The sequence below is a fragment of the Aricia agestis genome, chromosome 3 (genome assembly GCF_905147365.1).
Source record: "Aricia agestis chromosome 3, ilAriAges1.1, whole genome shotgun sequence".
Lineage (NCBI taxonomy): Eukaryota > Metazoa > Arthropoda > Insecta > Lepidoptera > Lycaenidae > Aricia > Aricia agestis.
This window is the reverse complement of record NC_056408.1, coordinates 530,503-556,189: the sequence shown is the minus strand read 5'-3', so window position 1 is coordinate 556,189 and position 25,687 is coordinate 530,503. Positions and strand designations below refer to the sequence as shown.

The following is a 25,687-nucleotide window of genomic DNA, read 5'->3' as shown; positions in this document are numbered from 1 at the left end:
ACTAAGAAAATGATTACAAACTACTCACAAAAACATTTGCAATGGCTGAACGGCCATCGTCAGCGCCCCGGCGGTCTGCTGCTTTTACATCAAAGCCAATAACGCGACCGGCATCCCTCAAAAATGTACCCGATGCCCGTACTCGACCGGTCACTGCATCTACAGTGAATCTCGAACTCTCGGTGTTGATCACTTGATACCGAATGTCCGCGTTAATTCCCACGTCAGCGTCGACAGCCTGTGATGTGTGTTACTATTATTTTCTCATAATACATAATATTAATATTATTAAGAAATGTCCTGAAGATTTAAAGATTTGAACAATATATATTCCTTACCTGCAGCTGAATTACTTCGTAGCCATATGAAGCTGTAGTAGGGATAGCCGTTACCATGGGACGCCCGCCGTTTATAAATTTAGGAGCATTATCATTAACGTCCTTTATTCTTACTACGATTTTAACGTCGAACTTTGTCATTCCTTCGAGAACTTCATCTGATACTGGGTAAATCATGTGTGGCAGTTCCCTGCTTACTTTTTGTCTTTCCGCTCTGACTATAATTTCATACATATCTTTTGCTTCACGGTCAGGACTTCTGATTAAGTATAAGGTACCATTTCTGGGGTCTATAACAAAAGTTCTTTTAACATCTGTGTCGTTTTCATTTAGGATGAAATACCTCATTTTATTATTTTCGTAATACTCAGTCAGGTTAAGGGTGAGAAGTTCTACAGGTGTGTGAACGTTTTCATCGATTTCCAATTCATAGTACCGCGATATAAAAACTGGCTTATCATACACCTCTATTTCATCTGGAACATCTTTTACAGTTAACATTACAATAGCAGTTGAGCTCAAGCTAGGTGACCCCAAATCGGAAGCCACGACCGTTATGTTATGTATTTTTTGACTTTCGTAGTCAAGTCTCCCAGTCGTCGTTAATATACCTTCTTTAGAGTCAATGTTAAATAAATTAGGCTGATTTTTTCTTTGTGGTAAACTATACAATATTAAACCATTGCCGTTTCCAATGAAATCAGAATCATTTGCGTAAACTCTTGTAACTGTTGTTCCAATAGGTGCATTTTCATCTAAAGCAGCTTTGTATATGGGAATCATCATTACCGATTCAAAATTATGATTTGGTAATTCATCTGCTTCTGGATGTTTCCATTCAAGCACTTCATCGTATGCAAAAAATTTTGGTGTGTTGTCATTGACGTCCAACACCTCGACTTCTACACTAACTGAAGATGATAGCTTTTTATCATGCCCATTATCTTTAGCTACCACTGTTAAAATATATTTGTCTTCCTTCTCTCTGTCGAGCACTCCGTTGACACTAAAAACTCCACTTAGTGGAGCTATTTCAAATGGGAAATCTTTGCCTGATGATTGGATATGATAAGTCAAATTAGCATTTTGACCAAAATCTGCATCAGTGGCATCTACTTTACCTAGAACTCTTCTATTATATTGAGCTTCTTCAACGTTAAAACTGTACCATGATTTTTTAAACATGGGAAAATGGTCATTAATGTCTTTAATAAATATTCTAAGAACTATATGATCACTAAGATTTCCACCATCTACTACTGAAATATTAAGGCGGAATTCTGATTCAGGTGGCAAGGTTCGGGCTGCTATTATTTGACCATATTTTTCGTTGATTACAAAATATCTTTTTACTTGTAGGGCATTAGCAGGAAGAGCATACGGCGGTGTAAATATTTCTGACACAAATTCGTATCTAAGTTGACCGTTTACACCAACATCTAAATCTACTGCACCTAACTTTAAAACTGCAGTCCCAATTGCTATGTTTTCTGGGATAGTAAACAAAGGGGAATCTGCTGTCACAGAAAATTTGTTCTTAGGTTTAGCCTTTAATTTTATTAGTTTTCCTGAAGAATTACTAATAGTTTCCCGGTAAACATTAATGGAACTTTTTTCGTAATTTTCTGAGAAATCAATATTTTCACCTAAAGGTATAATTATTTCATGAAACTTGGGAGCGTTATCATTTACGTCTAAAATGTTTATTAAAAGCTTTGCTTCTGATTTCAGGTTTCCATTATCACGAGCCACAATTCTTAATGAATAGGAATCTTTTTCTTCGCGATCTAAAGAACTTCCTACGAAAGAAACAATTCCTGTCTCTTCTTCAACGTCGAATAGTTCATTACCATCGCCGAGTAAATTGTATGTAAAAATGGCATTTTCATTAACGTCCGCATCTTTGGCTGTGATTCTGTTATTCATTTTAACTTCTGTTCCTTTAGGTGCATTTTCATTTATAACACCTTCATAGAGCGGAAATTCAAATATTGGAGCGTTATCGTTGTCATCGTCGACGTGAATTGTAATTTGATAAAGACCCGCTCCTGATATTACTCCTTTATTAAATTCAGCAATCACGGTTATATGATAAGTTGACTTGCGTTCTCTATCCAATGGTTTTTGAGCAAATATGGTCCCATCTTGTCCTGAAAACATAATCAATCATATATTGTTATTGTCCTTATTCTCTGAAAAATAACATTAAAATACACTTAAAAATTAGTTGTTAGATAAGTATAATAGTCTTCTTACCTATTGCAATTTCATCAGATACGTCTTGTTGATTTGCAATAATAAATCGAAAATTGCGGGAATTATTGACAGACACAGAACTCATACTCAAGTTGAATATTTGGCCAATTGTAGCACCAGCTACATTTTCCTTTACGTGGAACACCAAAGGTGCGTGTTTTCCTCTAAAAAAATCAGGTAATACTTTATTGACACCAAATACTATAATACATAACAGCGTGACAGTTAAAAATAATTACCTACTTCAAGAAAATTCCTCTTTCATCATTTACGTCGACAACGTGTACAGTTGCATTTGTTGTTAATGTTACATTGTGTTTCTCTTGTATAGCAACTGCTTCAAAATCATAAAGTGGTCGTTCAAATTTATCCAAGGAATCTATTACAGTGATCACACCAGATCTCTCTTCAACAGCGAATGGGACTAAAAACAAAGTTTACGTTACTCTAAATTTTATCATCATTACTTTACATTCAGAGCATTTGTAAGAAAAATGTTGAAAATTTTAATTTAAAATTAAATAAACGTACCTCCCTCTTCATAGCCGTGTAATAAATCGTAAGTAACATCCGTTTTTTCCATTGCATCATTTACTTTTATTTGTCCTACGCTAGTGCCGATACCAACATTGGATCCAACCCAGAATTCGTACGGCGCACCTATAAAGTCAGGTCTGTCTGACCTGGAACCTATCATTGCAATAAATATATTTATTTATATTTATTATAAAGCGATTTAAAAATCTCATATTCATTGTAACGAAATAAAGCACTTACCTTTTGAACCAAACACATCGATAGTAACAACAGCTAGAGAATATCTGCGTTCGCTTGGGTTCGTCGGCTGATCTGAAGCTTCTATAAACAATGCATGTCTTCCTTCAATTACCGGGGATTCTGCTAACGTTATGACTCCAGTTTTTACGTCAACTTGAAAAGGAGATGTTATTGTTAAATTGGACGTTCTTTGTAGATCGTACAAAACAAGACCATTCCTTCCTAGGTCTGGGTCAACAGCTTTGACTTTTCCGATTTCAGTTCCAACTTTTGCGTTTGATTTTACGGCAAATTCATACAAATTGCTAGGAACGAATATTGGATTATTATCGTTAGCATCTAGCAACGTTACTTCAACAGTTACAAAAGACATTAATTGATTAATGTCTTCAAAATATTCGATATTTTCTCTATTAGATCCGATCTTATCAGGAAAAACGTAAGTTGTTTTGTCTTTCATATTCTGCAAATTAGACGTGGGATTTCGCCGTAGTTTTGATAATCGTTGCTTGTCTAAAAATGTTCCAACTACACTCGGTTTCTTTTCATTCGCAAAAACCTTCATACGCAGAGACGAATGTTGTTCTCTGTCTAACTCCGACTGAAATTGGAAAAAGAAAACAAGTTATTATTCTACATAATATTATTTATTACGATTTACGATTACTTACAATCGTTTTGGGAAATCAGCCAAGTTGTATAAAACACCAAAATAAAATAATTTTACCTGATTCCTAACTGTAAGCCAGCCAGTTCTAGGATCGATGGAGAAGGCGCCCTTGGAGTCGCTTAACTGGTAGGTGAATTCGCCATTTTCACCTTGATCCTTATCTGTTGCCATCACTTGCAGCACACTGAAACCTAATGATGTAAACGTTATATTTTGCAAGGATCCTCAAATTTACATAGATACTTAACTAACGAATCTTAAATACCATTGGGCAAATTCTCTACGATGCTAATGTTGTAGAAGTCCACTTCGAATTCGGGTAAGTTATCATTCAGATCCATCACCTCGACTTCAATTCGAGCGAGTGCTGTTTTCAGTGGGTTATCTACCTGCGATGCTTGGACTTGTAGCACGTAGGAGTTTCCTGAAACATGAAATATATTGCTACAAAAATAATTTAACATATTTTATCACGTACAGTAATTTATCATCTACATCGTTATCGATCGTCATTGCTTTTAATTTAACACATCAGTTATGATTTTTTTATTTATTTATGCAGTAGAGTTTTAATCATCTCAATAACAACTTTACATAATATCGTTATTGCTGAGCGTATCGATATCGATTTAGCTGTACCTATTTTTATTAATGTTGGGGACTTTTATATGTCTACTAACTTAAAATTACGTATTTAACCCGGCGACAATGACGCCGGGTCATATTGACCCGAGCCATGCTTAATTGGATATATTTTGTCTTTGCGCCAATCGAATGTTTTCCAATCTTCCTATAGCTGGAGATACATGCACAGCATGTCCAATGTTTATAATTATATTACGCTAGAGCATGATTACATCTTGTGATAGTAGTTCTATAACTCTGAATGAGCAAGTAGAAGACTGATTTCATTTTATTTTCACGTTAGTAAGTTAAAACAACCTTTCTTTAAATTCATCAGCAAATTTTTTCCTTCAAAGGTAAGAAAATTTTGCGAAAATATAAAATTAACGTACACGTTAAGTTCTCAAGGTTGATTTTGCATCTGCCGTGAAGAAAGCCAATTGTAAAAATATTTCTTTCATAACACAGGGTTTTCTTTTTAAATTTTATGCATAATTAAAGTCCCATTTAAAAAAAAATAATAAACAAAATTGTGGTAGCTTACTTAATTTAATTAAAAATGTATCTACAAAGTTCGAGTCAACATGACCCGACGTCGTAGTCCATGTAATTATTTTCACGTCATTGACGCCGGGTTAACACGCAAATAAATACAGTAGCTATTTTGATAGAGTTTCAATTCTTTGCTCTTCTGTTACATTTATTCATGCATCACAATTCACAACAGGTATATTAAGTCGACAGTTCAGCAGCTTTACCGCCGAAACTGATACGATTTTGATTTACGAGTTTGATTAGTTCCAAATTGAGCCGCAGACGATCATGCGCTAGTATATATGTCGGAAGTGGCAAAAACTGTTGAGATCGAGCTGATTCGATTCTGATTCTGTCGAGAGTAAGGCAGCTGTACCTGGCAGTGTCGGCTCCGCGTCCAGGTCTATCTCCTTCTCCAGGAACAGGCTGGCGTTGAGCGCGCTGAGCAGGAACAGACGGCGCTCGTTGCCGGAGATCAGCTCGTAGCGTACCGGCGCCGCCACGCCCGCGTCCTGGTCGAACGCGCGGATCGGCTGCTCGAATATCAGCTCCTGGTGGATTCTCTTGCCCTGAAATTTCAAAAATAGAAATTTTAGAACTTCAAACAATTTAAAATTTTGAGATTGATTAATTATTTAATTGAGTTACATAATCTAATATTAAATTGCCTAATCTAATATCATATAAAAATCTAATACAGTTGCCAGTAGATGGCACTTATTTATAAAAAATCGCGCAGTCACCTTTTAGACACTAATTGCTTTCTATTAAGCTAGGTACATAGACATTTTCAATAGAAATATAGAGTTAAAGTCTTTAAGTAACATTTACCACGAGCGGGTAGAACTCCGGTATCCTGGTGCGGTAGACGTCGCGCGTGAACTTGGGCGGCAGGTCGTCGTTGTCCTGCACCATGATGTGGACGGTTATGTTGGTGCTGCGCGGTGGCGAGCCGCGGTCCTGGAAAACACAAGTACTTTTATGTAAATTAGCCAGCAAGAGAAACAAAATAATACAATAATATTTTCATCTCGTGATAACATTACGTCGATGTTCAGTTCAACTGTCACCGCCCTTTAATGCTTGTTTTTCCTATCATGCGGGCAACACGCGTGCGACCAGGAGCATGTTGTCTGCCCTATGCGGATCCAAATCCGCACGCGGGTGATAATACGCAAGACAGGACGAGGCTAATATAAGAGAGAAGTTGCGAGGCATTTTGTCATATTTTGATTTCATATCGCGCGTGGATTTATAACTCACCGAAGCAGTGACAGTGAGGAAGAACTCTTTATCCCCGCTGTCATAGTCGAGCGGCTTGGCGAGCAGGAGCGCGGGCTTGTGCGAGCTCTCCAGCGCGAAGCGGCCGTCGTTGCCCGCGCTGATGCTGTACTGGACGTCCGAGTTGGGGGTGTTCGGCTTGTCCCGGTCCACCGCGCGGATACCCTTGAAGATCGTTAGACCTGGAATGCATGAGGATCCTGTGTTAAAATAGGCTTAAAGAACCACGCATTAGAACTTCCTTTGGGTATTTTTGGTTAAAGACAAAATATGCTCGTTAGACTGCTCAAATTCCAACACACTTTACAACAAAGTATTGGAGTTAAAATTGTATTATGTGACTTAAAAGTAATTCAGTCTCGTAAACTAAGCGTTGTTGAATTGGTGGAATAGTTGGATACTTAAAGTCTGTACAAGTAAAAAGTTATAGAATTGGGCTTTTTTAGAGTTCATTGACATAATGAACTCTAGAAAGGCATTGAGCATTTTTTATTCATAGTGTAGGTGTTTATTGTGTATACGAAGCAGGAACATCTCCAATCATATTACAAAGCATCTAACGAGCGCGGCCCACGCGCCTGTAAGTGATCCACTAACGACAGCGCGTTATAATATTAAATTGCCTTCGCGGAGTCACAATGTTCATAGCGTTGTCAGACCTGGAGACAGTTTTTTCGGTAGAGGTCTTATAACCCAGTCTACAGAGAGGTGAGCATTTTATTTATCATTTATTGTGCACAGGAAACATTTAAAATTATAATTTACAGTAAGAAGACAGACACAGTTACGATAATATTATAAAGATAGACGACTCAATGGTACTGCTTATTTGTAAAATAAATTATTCGTATGACCAGAGTAGACAGATTATGTCTATTGTGGTGTGACTTACTGCAGAGAGCTAGGTAATAAATAATAAAAATATATTATGTCAAATCTATAGTAAGCTGTGAACCAATCATTTTAAACTCTGGGTGAATTCAAAGACTCATGGCCTCATGGTGTTGTGTGTTTGTTGTAGGTACAAGTTTTGCTTAGTGAGTGTGTATTGTGTAACATATTGTGTTGATATAAACATTTGAACATCCTCTAGGCTCTAGTATTTTGGTTGGCTATATTATGATGACGAGACCTCAAAGTATTGATGGTACTGACATTATGATTTGCTTAATTGTTTATTTGACTCGATATAAAGCCTTGAAGCCCACTTTTGATTCTGTTTTTTGTAATATATGTATAGGGGGCAACCGAGCAAACGGGTCACCTGATGGAAAGCAACGACCGTCGCCCATGGACACTCGCAACATTAGAACTGCAGGTGGGTTGCCAGCCTTTTAAGAGGGATACGCTCGTTTCTTGAAGGTTTGCAGTTTGTGGTTGTCAATATATCGTCTTCATGTAGACCTCAAAGTATCTTATGGTACCTACTGACCTGTGGGTGTGAGCTCATCAACAGCGACTCGGTACGGCGTATCGACGAACTGCGGCGCGTTGTCGTTGACATCCTCCACGTACACAGTCACCGATAGGTACGCCGACACCTGCCGACAAAATAGGTATAGTGGTCATACAACAAGCTAACAAGTGGACGACTAACACAAGAGAGTAAGAGCTTGTTTCACCACTTCCAGATAAGTGCCGGATAGGATATCCACAACTTATCTGACAGATACTCCATACTCTATTTGTCTTAATTATTATGGAAAGTCTTGGCGGGCAAGTAGTAGTGGAACAAGGTAGTCGTAACTCGTATCACCTAAATAAACTAGGAGAAAATAATAAACTATGAAATGTTGTTACCACTCGTCTTTAGGGTGTCGCAAGAGTAAAGAGTTGGTACATTACCTACTTTCGTTAAGTTATCTTCTAAAGGTTTGTATCCAAAAAGACGGTATAAAAAAATAGAAGGCCCCTTACTGTAGAGCAAAAAAAAAGCAAAGGCAGAGAGCGATTTCAAAATAGAAATGTCTATATTTACGTTGAGATTAGATCGGATGTGAACAGAATACAATATTAATTACTTAGCGCCAGCTCCGGAACAAACAAACAAGAGTTATGGCTAATTACTAAAATCACTAATTAGTAACTAATTACTGAGTCTAACTACTGCACTCACTATCGAGCTGATAGAGTTATACAATAATATTGTTTTGACGATAAAGTCATTACTTACTTTTTGTGATTACATAAGAGTAAAAATATAATTTTTACCGTGTCTTAACTCTTAGCTCGTGTTTCGCACAAAAAAAGAAACTTGAGGTAGGTAATGGACCACTTTTATTTTTGCAAATTATATTTTTGCTATAAAATAAAATAATGATCACCTGTAAAAAGTATTTCTTCATCTTTTATTTATCTTCGTGAATTGTTGCCTAGCCGAGTAATTAATTTGGTCAATTTTCGAGAACATTCGAGAGCTTTCAGGAAAATTTGGCGTGGGCGTTGAGATTTTTTTAACTCGCAATCTCCTAATTGCTATTTGCTCGTAATATTATTTTCTAAAGAACATCCTAAATACCGTGTGTAAGCGCCAAAGCTTACGAATGAGTAAGATAATTTTGATGTACTCGAAGACGCTTAAAAATAAAAAAGCTTTTAAAAATAATACATTGGGTTTACTAATGAATTATTTTTTATTTTTAATCGTCTTTGAGTACGTTAATATATTATTATTTATTAACTTACTCATTCATAAGCTTTGGTGCTGCAAGAGACTCAATAAAATTTGCAGAACTCGTCAACGACGAAGAGGAAGCCGAAGAAATACTTGCCCTGTCTTCTATAGGTCCATAATCTTTTACGTGGGAGAGCCATGCTTCGACACGAATGGGCCGGCTCGACCGGAGAAATACCACGTTCTCACAGAAAACCGACATGAAACAGCGCTTGTGCTGTGTTTCGCCGAGTGAGTGAGTTTACCGGAGGCATTGGGCAATCCGGTAAACTCACTCACTTGGTGAAACCCTATTCCCTTCCCTACCCTCCCCTAGTCCCTACCCTCCCCTATTCCCTTCCCTTCCCATCCCTACCCTCCCCTATTCCCTCTTAAAAGGCCGGCAAGTGCGGCAACGCACCTGCAGCTCTTCTGATGCTGCGAGTGTCCATGGGTGACAGAAGTTGCTTTCCATCAGGTCACCCGTTTGCTCGTTTATCCCCATTTTATTTCATTAAAAAAAAACTGCACCTGAATCTTCTGGAGAAAAGTCACCTTCATCCTCGCTATGCGATTGTAAAGTAGCTCAAATATCCTCTTTTCTTCACCGCCGTCAGCCGCACTGATTAGACGTCGAATCGCCAAAAATGCCTCGACCACAACGGACCAGTACATCGCGTCAATCATTACTTCAAAGAGAAGAGGATATTTGGGATGCTTTACAATCTGATAGCGAGGATGAAGGTGACTTTTCTCCAGAAGACTCGGATGCAGATTATGGACCCAACGAAGACAGGGCAAGTATATCTTCGGCTTCCTCATCGTCGTCGACGAGTTCTGCAATTATTGAGTCTCTTGCAGCACAGCCGTCTTCTGAACCAGAGTATTTATGGTCTAATGGCGACTGATTAATGAATTTAAAGAGATGCAAGGTACAAAAACAAAATTATCCACAACATGATAGATTCTCCATACCTCCTTAGTCAAATTCAATTTAGGTGCCCGTCTCGTACCCGTAGTAGCTCAACATTTGATACAGCTGTGTGTAGATCAAATTATGCTAAGAATCGCTTTATAGTGAGAGCGTGTGAAAAACATAATCTTAATTTTAATGAAATTGATATATTCAACTCAAAATTTAAATTATTTGCTGCCACAATCAAAGAAATATAGTTGTTTTCTTGTAATGTAAGTATATTTTTGTTTTCAACACTATTGTATAAAATTGTGTGAAATTTTCTATTTATAATTATTATAAACTGTCAACCGTTGCATAAACTTCTTGTATCACAAATTATTGATCCATGTTACTGTAATATTTATCTGTGAAAACTTTATTGGCTCATATGTGCTACTTTACTATTTACAGTTGTTATGTGTTAAAATGCTGTTTGTTTTCCAATAAATAAATAAATAAATAAAATAAATAATTACTCTAATGTTATGAGTACGAAGCAGTACGAGTTAATTCGTATACGGCGTCAAAATAGACAATTGTATATCGCTGTGCCGAGATCTTGGCATCTATACTACTGTATATGTATATACTGTATATGGTACTGTATATGTAGGCCAGCTACGAGATATTTCGTACATCATAAAATGTTTCATGGGATCAGAATTCATCTGCTGGAATATCTTGGCACTCAATGTGTTAAGCACCTTTTATTACATCGAGCATCTGAGTATTTACCCACTAGTCGCGTATGAAATAAGATACAGTCCGACACGGAGGTATTTTGACGTTTCTGGTTGAACCTTAGACGAGGGTCGAGCTACCCGCGGTGGTCAGACAACGCGATATGAGCGCCGATCCATATTTATGGATGATATTTTATGGATGATTTATGTTCGTATCACTGATCAGGGGGAGGAAAATCTGTTTTATTTGGTGTGAATGAGTCACTGACGGTAGATATTGCTATTGCTAAAACGGATGCGTCATTTGAAGCTAACTGCTAGTAACTGAAGTCTAAAAGTGTAAACTGTGTGTTGATATGTCACAATCGTCGGTTTTTCACCTAGAACTCAGTTTATATCTGAATATATACCAAATATATCTAGTATCTACGTACTCAATATGAAAGCAATAAAAAACAGTGTAGATTTTTGCACTCTTAAGTGCACGGTTCCAAGGTTTGAATCGGTAAATGTAATAAACACTTCTTTGGAACGATTTTGCGGAAAAGTTCTAGCATCCCATAAAAATATTTTAAGGGCATATCCATTATCCAACACTTTAAACCCTTGAAAGCTTTTAGTTTTTCCATTGACGTCATAAAAGTTTAATTGGCTCGAGACACGCGGATTTGCATTAAAGCTGTGTAGGAAACAATAAAAGCACCGGGAGCCAATAAGGTTTACGTCTACGTAGGCCGTTAACGTGCGCGGGTCGTCGGCCGACGTGACGCGGTGATCGTACCTAGAACGTAGTACAGTAAATGGACACAGAAGATGATTTGACAGGATACAGGAGACAGAAATTAGGCAGAAGAGACGATATTTCAGAATATCGAAAAATGTATTTTAAATCGTCATGGCTATGAAAATAATTTTTGTACACATAATAATAAATTTATGATGAGTTTGGGAATGAAGAGGCCATAGGCAACGAAATTAAACATCCTTTACCTCTGGTCTCTCGACTCACTTCTGGTTGACCAGACAGTTAAAGGTATAGAACGCATTAAGATCTCTATAAGATTTTGAGCCTTGCGTTCTTATAGTCACCAAACAAAAGTAAAGAGTTACAGAATTACTCGTATAACAGTTTTCTCTGTCTCAACTTATTCTGTGGCAGTACATTCATTAACATAATAAAAGTGATCATAAATTGTAAAGTTTACGCGCTACATCAACCTATGGGAGTAACTGCGTGATCGCGCTAATTAAGTGCCTGCTAATTCACTTTAAGAGCTGCTTAATACAGCAGGTACTCATGTAAACATAAGAAATTAAAAACTGTAAATGATTTACGGTTTCATGGAAATCGTCGTGAAATGATACAATTTTTTTGCTGTGAAACTACGAATAATAAAAACTAGCTGTGAAGGATACTTTTGTTGTACAAAATAAAGATGGGGGATCAATTAGCTAACAAAGTCTATTTGCAGTTATAATTATTACTTAGTGCCGTAATTGCACGGAAGGTTATTATTAGTAGCTTAAGTCTTATCTCGAGCTGTCTAATGTCTATGTATCAACATGCTCATCCCCTGCGAGTCGCAGTGCATGCGGAACTTGAGCACGACCTGCAGCGAGTCCCACCAGCCAGAGGCGGTCTTACCTATTGCGAAGCCCCAAGCGGCAGGTTTTTGCGAGGCCCTTTGGCCGACTGTCCACCGCCGCCGACGCCGGGATCTCACCGCCAAAAATTTATATAAAATACCACTTTATGACTTTTTGCTTGACGCGAGGCTCCTGCAAGAGCGAGGTGTCGGGCGATTGTCCTGTTCGCCACCCCCTAAGGCTGCCACTGCCCACCGGCCACCACCATCATCTACAATTCTACACCTACCTGCTCATCCCCCGCCTCGGAGTCACAATGCAGGCGGAACTTCAGCACATTCTGCGGCGAGTCCCCGTCTACCAGGGAGTCGACGCTGGCGGCGAGCACCACCGCCACGTGCGTGCTGTTCACGTCGCGGTACGTGAACAGCGCCGCGTCCTCCTCACTGTCTACTGGTTGTAGGGAGAGACTGCCCCTGGAGAAAGAGGAAAGAAGAACATGAGTACAAATTAAAGGATTAATGAGGGTGTTTAAAATTCTATTTGCCACCAGGTACCGCTAAGTAGCCTTAGGGAGAAATAGGCATATTATCATGACACATGACTGAGTCGTGTCATATGACAGCAGTTTGATACAATACTACGTGGCGGCATCTGGTGGCAAATAGAATTTCCAACTCCCTCATTGGAACATACAAAGAATATAGGCGACTGGTGACTGGCCCATAGACGACCCTAATTATTGTAATAAAAAAAACCACCCTCATAGCTTATAGTCAAGGTTTCCTTTCATTAAAATAGCCATGTAACCCACTAATGTAAGAGGAAAAACCGTTTAAAGAAAATATAATTATATTTTGTATAAGAGCCACAAAAAAAATTGGCCTAGTGCGAGTCGGACTTGCGCATGAAGGGTTTCGTACCGTTCGTACCGTTAGAGCGAAAGTAGGCAAAAATTGTGTTTTTTGCATGTTTAACCCCCTTAAATATTTATTTTATTTTTATATTATTATTAATTATTAAAGTTCAAAATATATAATTATGGATCCTGTGAAAATTTCAAGTGCCTAGCAGTTGCCATTATTGATTACGAGTAAAAAAGGCCAAATAAATACGTTTGTTGTATGCGAGCCCCCCTTAAATATTTATTTTATTTTATTTTTATTGCTTGTTCTTATAGCGGCAATAGAAATACATAATCTGTGAAATTTTCTGAAGTCTAGTAATAGCGGTTCTTGAGATACAGCCTGGAGACAGACAGACGGACAGACATCGAAGTCTCAGTAATAGGGTCCCGTTTTTACCCTTTGGGTACGGAACCCTAAAAATAAGGGATATGCTATGAATCGTAACATACCTTGGTGGGGCCTCGTATATTTTTTTCTTTGGGGGCCTTCAGCCCGCACACACACGCACGTTGGGGGCCCCGTGTAAATTCATACGGCATATTATACGGCGCTACCGCCGGGGGGCGAATTGACCCATATCCAGGGGTGTAGCTACCTACCTGGATATGGATCAATTCGCGTCCAAATGGAGTTCAATTAGTATAGCGACCCGCGATGGTACACAAAGGCAATCTTTTATCTTTTTTAACGACGACGCCGACTGCGACGTTCTCATCGACTCAGTTTTAATTTTCCACCTGCCTAAAGGTAAAGGAAATAATTACTGCTGAAATATTAGTATAGATTATAGGTCGACTTATGAGTACTATGAACAAGAAATTATGTTTACTTGGGTTGGGAATTGGTTACTTGTTTAATGGTTGAAACAGTTTTGATTATAAGTCAGTCACTACGCCTCTTCTTGGGTCTGATAAAGAATATTGACCGTATGTATGTATGTACAATAAAATATGACCATTACAAATACCAGGCAATCATCATTATTTGTGAAAATGACAAACCCTGTCTGAAACTGACTAACCGAAGGACATTCAGTATGGAGTTAGGGCCGCGCTACACCGGAATGGCAGCGGCGAGGCGTGCACTTTCAGTGTCGTAATTACGAGTATTATGATTTTAAACTTTATCTTCATATTGTAATACATTTATACATACTATCGCTTGGGAAATTTATGGCCGCTCGTGGCCGCTGACGGCCGCCGGCAGCTGCGATTTCTCAAGCGATACTTCATGTATTACAAATTACAATAATGAAGATAAAATTTAAAATCACATGACACTAAAAGTGCTCGCCTCGCCGCTGCCATTCCGGTGTGGCGCGGCCTTTATAACACTACTAGACATTTGCGACGTTAACGACATCTATGTCAGTATGAAAGAACTACAACGGACCCTGTGTGCAAACCAAGCGAACGGTTGAAACCAAGATCAAAATTACTTTACTTCATAATATTTTGTAAATTATTATTTTAAAAATAGTTTATATTCTTGTATTGAAAGTATGCTTGAAATCTTACTTAATAGTATTATATTATTTTAATTTAACTTAACCGAAAATAATATTTTTTCTGAAGTACAACAGCACAAAAATGTGAAGCGCCATCTCTAGTGAACTTAAGACTTAAATATTACAAAGTGTTGTCTAGTAGTTCCACAAACCACGCTAGATGTAACTCTTGAAACTTCATAATTTCTTAAAAGCGTAGTTAAAAGCCAATTAAAAATCGGCCAAGTACGAGTTGTACTCGCGCACGAAGGGTTCCGTACCACTATAGAGTAAAAATAGGCTAAAAATTGTTTTTTTTTTGTATGGGAGCCTACAATATATCCCCCCTTAATTATTTAATTTATTTAAATTTTATTATTCATTATTAAAGTACTAATACAATTAAGTATTTTGTGAACATTTGAATTGCCTGTGTATTGTCGTTATTGATTAAGAGCAAAAAATAGCAAAAAAATCACGTTTGTTTTAACTATGGGAGCCCCCTATAAATATATTTTAATTTAATATATTTTCGTTTTTAGTATTTGTTGATAAAGCGGCAACAGATATACACAATCCGTGAAAATTTCAGAAGTCTAGCTATAGCGGTTCTTGAGTTACAGCCTGGTGAAGTGGTGACAGACAGACGGACAGACGGACATCAGATAGACAGACATCGAAGTCTTTTTTTTTTATGAAATAAGGGGGTAAACGAGCAAATGGGTCACCTGATGGAAAGCAACTTCCGTCGCCCATGGACACTCGCAGCATCAGAAGAGCTGCATGTGCGTTGCCGGCCTTTTAAGAGGGAATAGGGTAATAGGGGAGGGTAGGGAAGGGAAGGGAATAGGGGAGGGTAGGAAAGGGAATAGGGTAGGGGATTGGGCCTCCGGTAAACTCACTCACTCAGCGAAACACAGCGCAAGCGCTGTTTCACACCGGTTTTCTGTGAGAACGTGGTATTTATCCGGTCGAGCCGGTCCATTCGTGCCGAAGCATGGCTCTCCCACGTATAAAAGTCTTAGCAATATGGTCCCGTTTTTATCCTTTGGGTACGGAACCCTAAAAAATGAAGTTGTAAAATTAAATGACTCGCATGGCTTGCAGTATTTCATCTAAATTAAGTAAGTAATTCTACTTTCTCGTGCGTTATCATCTCCTTTTCATCGTAAGCACGTTGTATGGGAATCTGTTTTAGTAGAACGATATGGCAACGGTAAAAGTTGTGTCGGACCGTCAACAATTTTAAAATTATTTAAAGCTTTTAATTAGTCTTGCTCTAGTTTTATTGAGCATCCAGTCTTAAATTTTACATTCAATGATGGAACGGAGCCAAGTTCATTGTTCAACAAAAACATAATACCTAATAATATTATATATTATTAGATTTTAATACCTGCATGGTTAAGGGCGACTCTAGATCTAGGAGACTCAACTTAGTTTTAGAAAGCTGTAACTTGCACTTGCTTCCGACGAACACCACACATATGTCCCCTGGTTGTACCCCCTCCTTACTGGACCTGATGATTGTGTCCTCCCCTAATCTTGTTCATAGGCATGGACAGTGTTCCGCTGATATTTTCTCCTATCATGATTTAATATATCTCTCTTATAGTGTGCGTCCTCCTAAAGTTAAGAGGAAGGTTCTAATGCAACGGAATTTTGCAGCGCTAGACTTTGAGAACTTAAGGAATGACACGAAAAACATTGACTGGTCCTTGGTCCTTCATGCTGTCCACGTTGACGATAAATTGAATGCTTTTAACTCGCTTCTCACTAGCCTTTATGACAGACATGCTCCAGTAAGACCCGTCAAATTAAAGCATACCCCAGCGCCGTGGCTTTCTGAGGATATCAAATTGCTAATAAAGCAAAAGCATGCTGCAAAAACGAAATATAAAAACTCCAACAGTGAGGAGCACAGAGAGAAGTACGTCAAAATAAGAAATCGATGTAACAGACTGTGTAGAGACGCTCAGCGGCGTTACATTCACTCGTCTGTGGAGAATGGGGATCCTAGTCGAGTGTGGAGATTTCTGAGAACCCTGGGTGTCGGCAAAAGCACGGATAATAATTCCTGCACGTTAGACCCAAACACCCTTAATTGTCACTTTGCTGCTCCTTTAACTTCACTTAGCCCGCAATTAAAGTCTAAAACTATTGACAATCTAGAAAATTTACTCTCTCACGACTTTCCTTCATTTGTTCTAAATAGGTTCAATGAGGATGATGTCAGAAAATATGTTACATCCATCTCTTCTAATGCTTCCGACGCTATTAATGCTGTTGGCGATGATGGTATTAGTCGAAAAATGATCATCCCCATTCTCGATATTATTTTGCCCATACTCGTTGATATTTTTAACCATGCTGTTGATACCTCAGTTTATCCTAGCGCGTGGAAAGATGCCAGCGTAATTCCATTACCTAAATCTGTTAGACCTAAGCTGATTTCAGACTACCGTCCAATTTCCATATTACCTTTTCTTTCTAAAGTGTTTGAACGGTTGGTCTGTCAGCAGCTTACTAATTACGTAATGCAAAATAATCTTTTAAGCGCTTTCCAGTCAGGTTTCCGACGTGGACACAGTACCACTACTGCGCTAATAAAAGTAACTGACGATATACGACTTGGCATGGATAACAAGTTACTTACAGTTCTAGCCTTATTTGACTTCAGCAGCGCATTTAACACTGTCGACCACGATGTATTGATTGGAATACTAAAGACATTAAATTTATCATCACCTGTAATCAATTTGTTCCGAAGTTACCTTGTGGGACGCCGACAGAGAGTAAAGCTGGGCAGCTCTTGTTCTGACTGGACTGATATCTCTGCCGGTGTTCCCCAGGGTGGTGTTTTGTCCCCCCTTTTATTCGCTCTTTTTATCAATAACATCACTAAAAATATTGTGTCGTCTTTCCATCTTTACGCTGACGACTTACAGATATATACTCAGTCGACATTAAATAACCTTCATGTTACCCTGAATACCTTAAATAGGGATATTGAAATTATTTCTAATTGGGCCTTGAGCCACGGTCTACTTATCAATCCAAACAAGACACAGTTAATAGTTATTGGTAGTCCTGGCATGGTATCTAGGATTGACTGGGGTAGCCTACCACCGGTGGTCGTTGATGGTACGATTGTACCATTCAGTCAGACGGTTAAGAGCCTTGGGGTTTTCCTCGATGAAACCTTGTCGTGGGGACAGCAAATTAAAGAACTTAGCAGGAAAGTATTTGCCACTTGGTACTCCATTTCTCGACTCCGTTATGTTCTTCCCATAGCAACCAAAATAAAGATAGCAGAGTCTCTGTTTTTATCCACTCTCGATTATGCTGATACTTGTTCCGTCAACCTGACTGAGGATCAGCTCAACAAATTAGAGCGGCTACAAAATCTTGCCATACGATTTATTTTCGGTCTTCGAAAATTCGATCATGTATCCGAATACCGAAGGAAACTCAAGTGGCTACCGATTCGTCGTCGTCGCGATGCTCGCATTTTGTCACTTGTATTCTCCATCATACATGATCCGTATCTGCCATGTTACTTGAAGGATAACTTCTCTTTTCGGCAAGCAGATAAAGAGTTACGTTCTGCTTCAAATCACCTTTTAGACGTGCCTGTACAACATACAAAGTACTATAACTCTTCTTTTGCTGCTACGGGAATAAGGCTGTGGAATTCATTACCTACCCATATAAGAATGGCGACTACACTGTATCGGTTCAAAATGCTCGTAAAAGAACATTTTTTATCTATTAGTAATTCATGCAATAGTTAGAATTTAAAAATGATGATTAAATTGTAGTTTTAAGTTCCAACTTCTGAACTTCTTTTTATTTATGTCCTATTTTTTTTAATCACCTTTTTATATAATATTATAATGTATGTATGTATGTATGTATTTGTGTATGTATTATTAAAAAAAATATTAAATCCTTATCCAAGTAAATATTGCACATTCACCTAATATCAATAACATACTGTCCTTTGCCTGTGGTTGCCTGGAAGAAATTACTTATTTATTTATTTATTTATTTATTTATTTATTTATTACAAATCACAACTATCATTACAGGTTAAAACCTAATACAATAGAGCGTTACTATTACTTACATAAAATTATATTCTAGCTTACTTGCTACACAATATGTGACCTTGGTGAACTCATTCAATGAGCACGTAAACAAATCGACCGTGTTTGCGACCGTGTTCAGCGTCCGCAGCGCCCGCGTGAGCGGGGCCATCCGCAGCAGGTTGGTGCGCGCGCGCGACACCTCCAGTAGCGGCGGTCGGCGCCGCCGCTCCGCGTACCCGTCCGGCACACTCAGTCTGGCTGCTTGCAGCACAGCTGGATTGTGCGTTTCACCGCGCAAAACTTTAACTACATAAGTAGCTAAAGCTACTTCCCTCCTAGTTTCTAATTTGTAATATCCGACCATACCCAGAACAAATAGCGTTGGATACAGTAAAGGGTAACCTGGGTAAGCCCCGTACCTCTTGAGGTATATGAAACGCACAAATTTGTTCTGGATACGGTCTAGCATTTTAATGTACTTGTCTTCGTACGGGGACCAAATGACGGCATTGCCTTCTAAGTGGCTTTTCACTAGAGCCTCATAGAGGGCTTTCAAAGCTGCGATGTTAGAGAAGTGATGCGCTTGCCGTAGCAGAAACCCTAAATTGCAGTAAGCCTTTTTACATACTTCAACTACATGTTTTCTAAAGTTTAGATCGGATGTGAAGCTGACTCCTAAATCTTTAATTTCAGTGACACGTTTTAGTGGTGTTCCCTCTATGCAGTATTGATGCTGACGAGGTGAGCGAGCGCGGCTGAACGACAATACGCAGCACTTAGTCGTGTTGAAGTACAGCTTATTGTCTATGGACCACTTCACAATCCTGTCAATATCCTGCTGCAATTTTATGTGATCAGCGTCCTCTATTATTTTCATTATGATTTTAAGGTCATCAGCAAACAGTAAGGCTATCGTTTTTTTTACAACTTCAGGTAGGTCATTCAAAGTCAAAATGAACAGAAGAGGACCTAAATTGCTGCCCTGACTCACTCCAGATCTCGTGAAATACGATTCAGAAAAGCATCCGCCACAATCCACATACTGGCATCTATCCCGCAGATAGTTAGCAAAGAAAGCCAGGGTATGCGGGGCACAACCTGCTTCAGCCAATTTTGACAAGAGAATGTCATTGTCGACTGTGTCAAATGCCTTCCTAAAATCAAAGTATGCCACATCTACCTGTTCACCAGCGTCTACAGCAGGTACAAGATGCGTCATTAAGTCCAGTAAGTTTCCTGTCGTTCCTCGCGCAGGACGAAAACCATGCTGAGCGTCATTCAACTGGCTACAAACCTGAGTATACAGGTCACGATGAATGGCCGACTCAAAAACCTTAGCTGGAGTACAGAGGATCGCCACTGGCCTATAATCGCTGGGTTCCGGGCCACCCCCGCCTTTCGGTACCGGCACAACACGCGATAGCTTCCAGCGCTCGGGAAACTGCGCGGTTTCTATACACGTATTAAACAAGTGTGTCAAAGGCTCAACTAATACTCTACTGCAGTCCTTGAAAATATATGCTGGTATACCATCTGGACCCGCCGAACGCTTGGGCGGCAGGCGGTCGAGCGCGCGGCGCACGTCGCCAGGGCGTAGCCGCGTGATTTGCACGTGCGCGCCCGGCGCCGACGACGCCGCTGCGCTCGCCGCCCCCACGCTCAGCTCCGGCGGCTCCGGATTGTATACAGAGTAAAAATATCGAGCGAACTCATTCGCGGCTTCGAGCTCGGTCAATTGCCGACCATTTCTCACTAACTTATTTGTTCTCGAATTGCTTTTCCTGGATTTCACGTAACTCCAAAAGGCCCGCGGATCCGCCGCCAGATGACTTTGTATCCTTTCGCAATACCGATCATGAGCTCGAGCCGTCTCGATTTTTACTCTCGCCCTACACTGAGAGAAAGCCGAGTAGTCTGCAGGCGATTTACTCGATTTGTATTTTTTGTGTAATTCGTACTTCTGTTTAACATCTTTGATAATATCAGCAGTGTACCAAGGGGGATACTTTCTAGAATCTAAATAGCATTTTTTCTGTGGAACACACACGTCAAAAACTTCATAAATTTTGTCATAGAAAAGATTTAACGCAACATTAGGATCGCTTAAATTGTACATTTCGGACCAGTCTATTTCATTTACTAAATTATATAATCGAAAAAAGTCTGCTTTGTTAAAGTTCCAACGCTTACTTTCCGCTGCTATCTGAGAGAGTGATGGCGGCGGGCGCGCAGGCTCGGGGGGCGGCGCGTGGCCGCCTAGCTCGAGGCGCACTGCGAGCGGCGGGTGATACGCGTCCACGGGCTCCAGCCCCTCGCCCGCCGCGCTCACGGAGACGCCGTCGAACGCGCTCAGTACCAGGTCCAGTTGACGATCGTTGCAGTTCGGCACCGCGTTATATTGAATGAATTCACCAAAGGCCATAAAGTATTCATAGTAGTTACTTACATTTATATTACACGAAAGCAAGTTAAAATCGCCTATTATAACGAACTTTTTACCATATTTTATACATATTTTTTCTAATACACTAAACATTACCATGTACTCACTCTCATCAGTATGAGGCGGAATATAAACTGCACAAAAGGTAAATAAAAATCTATTTTGGGTATGAACTGTGGCACAAATAACTTCAAAGCTATGAGCGTCAACATCAACATCGGTCACCATCACCTGGCGTAGCTCGTAGCGCGGCTTGGCGGCTTTTATTAGTAATAAGGCCGCCATTGTGGTACACTGTAGTTATAAGTTGATAATTATTGTTGTGGTTTTTACGTCTTAGTGTGTGCGCAATAAAGAATATTTATTATTATTATTATTATTTATTATTATATATGTTTAGTATACTTACTGTAGAAAATTGTACTAAAAATAATATTATATAATATATTTTTAGTATACTTACAGTAGAAAAGTGTTTTTCAACATTTTTTATGACGGTATGTACCTAATAATATTTCGTTACTAAAAACTAAAACATCGAACTATTTACTATCAGATAGGCTAAATAGGCATGGAATTGGAAGCCAAACCGTTTCATAACAATTGCGTGTTACTCAGGTCATTTACGGATTTATCGTTATATTGTACATGCCGTTCATTTTGTAGGCAATTATTGTCGGTTACGAAAAGTAAACTTTGTTTCATTTTATGGTTCATTTGTAAATGTTGTGACTTTATAGCCGATAAATTACAAACTGAACAAAGTTGCTAACTATGAACTCGCTACAAAACTTGCTCTATTAGCTTCTTGTCGTGAATTTTCGTAAATTTGCTTGAATATAGTTTTGGTTGACAAAATTAACCACTACGTAGAAAAAAGACTGTCCAAGCTCCATTCAAGTTTGGCCCACGGAATCAAGTAGCCGGTCAACGAAAACAAACATTAGTGGTAAATTTCTTTTTGAGTCTCAAACACCGAATTTGTCACTGCCTAGTACATAATATTTTCAATTAGTATTATGATATTACTAGCTGTCTCGGCAAACGTTGTTTTGCCATATAAAGTATTTCGCCCATAATATTATTTTATTGACGTGGCTAAAATATAAGTATGGCTATGGCACCATGCAACGTCCATCGTTATCCCGTCGTACAAACAATGGTCGCCGTCAGTCTCGAGTTGTAACAATTTACTATTATTAATTCAACAAATGCACTTACCATATCATAATATAAAAAGTAGATGTTCTCAGCCTTAGCCGATATGCTCGCTAAGATTCACGAAAATTGGTCGAGCCGTTTCTGAGAAGTTCAATTACGCACATCGTGACAAAATAATTTTATATATTAGATGATAGGGCTGTAGTACCTAGCTATTAAATTAATGACTATTAGTCCATTGATACTTCAGACACCTCAGAGTTTTTATCTGAATGACTAACATCCTCAACATAACTTATAAGGTCCCCCAGCGACCTTAGCATGCCCACGGTAGAAATGCGAAAGTATAGAGAAACTGTGGAGATAAACTGAAGTTACCCTTCTGATTTTTACCGCGGCTAACCGCGACAAAAAATCAAATATAATTCCAATTTATAACATAGTTTATATACCTAAAAATTCAAATAAAATCCTTATTTATGACAATATAGACTACAGTCTATGTCAAAAATAGCATTTTAATTGAATTTTTGTCGGTCGCGTCTAGCCGCGTTAAAGATCGGAACGGTACCTTCAGTTTAACTCCACAGAGTTTATATACTTTCGCATTCTACCGTAGCCATGCTAGGGCTACTGGGGTATGTAACAGTGAGCAACATGTGCGGTTACCTGGGGTGCACCTCGACCTGCAGCACCTCCTCGCCGACGCGCAGGTTCTCCGGGATGCGCACGAACTTCAGGTACTCGCCAGCCGGGTAGAAGTTGCAACCTGCACACAAAGAGAAATCATATTTTAAGTACATTATACAACCATACATAAAATATTAATAATTACGCGAAATTGTCAGTCTATCCAAACAAATGGTTCGCATTGAATAATTCTTTCGTAGTTGGATAGTATAATTACCGAGAAAGGCCTATATTATAATTTATAACATTACGCTACGACTAACAACACCGAAGAAGCAGATAAAATGTCAAAAAATCGGAGAAAATTTCATCTTGTGTTGTGTTTGTGTTTGTGTGTGTGTGTGTGTGTGTGTGTGTGTGTGTGTGTGTGTGTGTGTGTGTGTGTGTGTGTGTGTGTGTGTGTGAGTGTGTGTGTGTGTGTGTGTGTGTGTTTGATGCGGACGAATCATTGTCATCGCGAAACCTTACTAACCACATTATTATGATTATTCATACTGAATAAGTACTTGGTCCATTGTTATTCACATTCCACACTTCCTCACCTGTCATCGCGACTTTCATCTCGTAACCCCGAAGCCAACCCGACAGTAGGAAGTCTTACATAACTCTATTCTACATCTCAATTGAAATGTAAGTCATTAGGCCACTATTAGCAATTAATTTTCTATCTGTGTGGGAACTGAGAACAGTTTAATTATAATTACTTGGTCAACTCTCGATGTTTCACTTTTATCTGGGGTCAAAGTTTTTTGGTCAAGTGAGTCATTACGCCTCATTATGGATAATGTCTGAGATAAGCCCATTTTTTCAAACAGTGGCCGAACATTAGATTTGTACGACCGTTTAGAAGACTATTAACTAACAAAACAATTCCTTATAAGTTTTTTTAAGCTAAAACTACATAATATTTCTCTAAAAGCAAACGTAGAGTACTGACTACTCACAAATCAAATTTTTACGATTTTGTTGTGCACTTCAACAGCAATATTATAACAATTCGATTTTAAAAATGAAATGTAAAAAATTGTTAAAGTGTTGTAAAGAAATTGTCTCACATATATCTGCTATGGATGAGTTAATTGAAATTGGACGCTACAATGAGGAACGGGTAAACTCATTGTACAATAACTGCCAGTGTCACAGAAATTTAACACATTCACAGCATGATCTTGATATTTCAGTCACCCGTTCAGAAGTGAGGGCTTATACTGAATCCTCAGAATATGATTATATTAAGATATATACAAATACCAGTGAGGCCGGAAAAATTTGTATTTACTGCGATGAAATAGGCTATGGAGTTAGTATATTTATGAATAAGTAAAAGTGTTGGACAGCAAGTAACTAGTACTTATTTGCCCGGGGCTTCATTTGAAGAAATCATTAGCCGGGCAATAAATTCTGCTTGCTGTCCAAACACAACCATAGTTGTCTTAGCTGGAGAAGAGGAAAGATAAACAGAATGAATGAAATTTCAATATTAATTTATTAGACTCAAACTCCACCACTGTTAGATTCACATCATTGTTCAAATCGTATAACCTCACTCATTTGTTTAATGAACCGACAGGAATATGTGATACAACTGCGACTTGCATAGATAATGTTTTCACTAACATAAATCCCCATAGGAAGGAAATAATTAATGTATTAAGCTCTGATCATTTTGGACAGTTAGCTTCATTTAATATTAATTTGTTATAATAATTTAAAAGAAAAAATTGAATATATACCTATAAATACAAAACGTATTGAGAAGTTTAAAAGTAAATTATTATCAAGTTTTGAGCACTTGGATGTATCAAATGACCCAGATAAAGCGTTTAATAACATAATATAACATATTAAGCGTTTAACGACAGCCTTCCATTCATTCTGTATTTCTTTTTCTCTTTATTGTTGAATTGTATACTTACAGACTATGTTAAGATTAAGTACTTACCTACTTTTAAAGTTCCTTATTGTAGTTTAATTATTGAATATGTATACGATCATCCACTTATATAACTTACTGTTTAAATAATGTTACTGTTTAAAAATTGTATTAACTACTAAATGCTTAACGACAGCCTTCCATTCTTTCTGTATTTCTTTTTCTCTTTATTGTTGAATTGTATACTTACAGTATATGTTAAGATTAGGTAGTTACCTACTTTTTAAGTTTCTTTTTGTAGTTTAATTATTGAATATATGTATACTAATAAGATAATACTACATGGGCGAGGACGCTGGCCTTTGCAATACAGTCAACACTGGTGCAGGGGTCAGAGGCTTCTTATGTAACTTCTATTTTATTTTTGGGTCTAAATAAAGATATTATTATTATTATTATATTTAATAGAGTAAAACAGCAATACAACGCTGTATTTACTTCTAAAACGGTCAGCTTGAATAATAAAAGAAATAATTTCAAAAAATGGGCAACTGCAGGTATGATTGTAAGTAGACAAAAATTGTATGATTTGTTCGAGAAAACTATAAACTGGAGCGAAGATTTTAAATTGTACGTCAAGAGATACTCGAAATTTTTTAAAAGGGCCTGTCAAG

General features: G+C 38.4%; 1 protein-coding gene across 3 annotated transcripts in view; it reads right to left on the bottom strand.

Annotated features, from left to right (window-relative positions):
• Positions 1-25,687, bottom strand: part of LOC121725278 (cadherin-89D) — a 65,440-nt gene that overhangs the window by 5,226 nt on the left and 34,527 nt on the right. For all 3 annotated transcript variants that reach the window (XM_042112142.1, XM_042112143.1, XM_042112144.1), the window contains exons 3-16: positions 23,120-23,219; positions 12,651-12,837; positions 7,913-8,021; positions 6,463-6,662; positions 6,031-6,159; positions 5,576-5,768; positions 4,307-4,465; positions 4,099-4,232; positions 3,372-3,972; positions 3,126-3,284; positions 2,838-3,018; positions 2,595-2,758; positions 339-2,488; positions 29-238 (exon numbers count right to left, since the gene is read on the bottom strand). In XM_042112142.1, the coding sequence (XP_041968076.1) occupies positions 29-238; positions 339-2,488; positions 2,595-2,758; positions 2,838-3,018; positions 3,126-3,284; positions 3,372-3,972; positions 4,099-4,232; positions 4,307-4,465; positions 5,576-5,768; positions 6,031-6,159; positions 6,463-6,662; positions 7,913-8,021; positions 12,651-12,837; positions 23,120-23,219 (4,676 nt within the window). The remainder of the gene's footprint in view (positions 1-28; positions 239-338; positions 2,489-2,594; positions 2,759-2,837; positions 3,019-3,125; positions 3,285-3,371; positions 3,973-4,098; positions 4,233-4,306; positions 4,466-5,575; positions 5,769-6,030; positions 6,160-6,462; positions 6,663-7,912; positions 8,022-12,650; positions 12,838-23,119; positions 23,220-25,687) is intronic.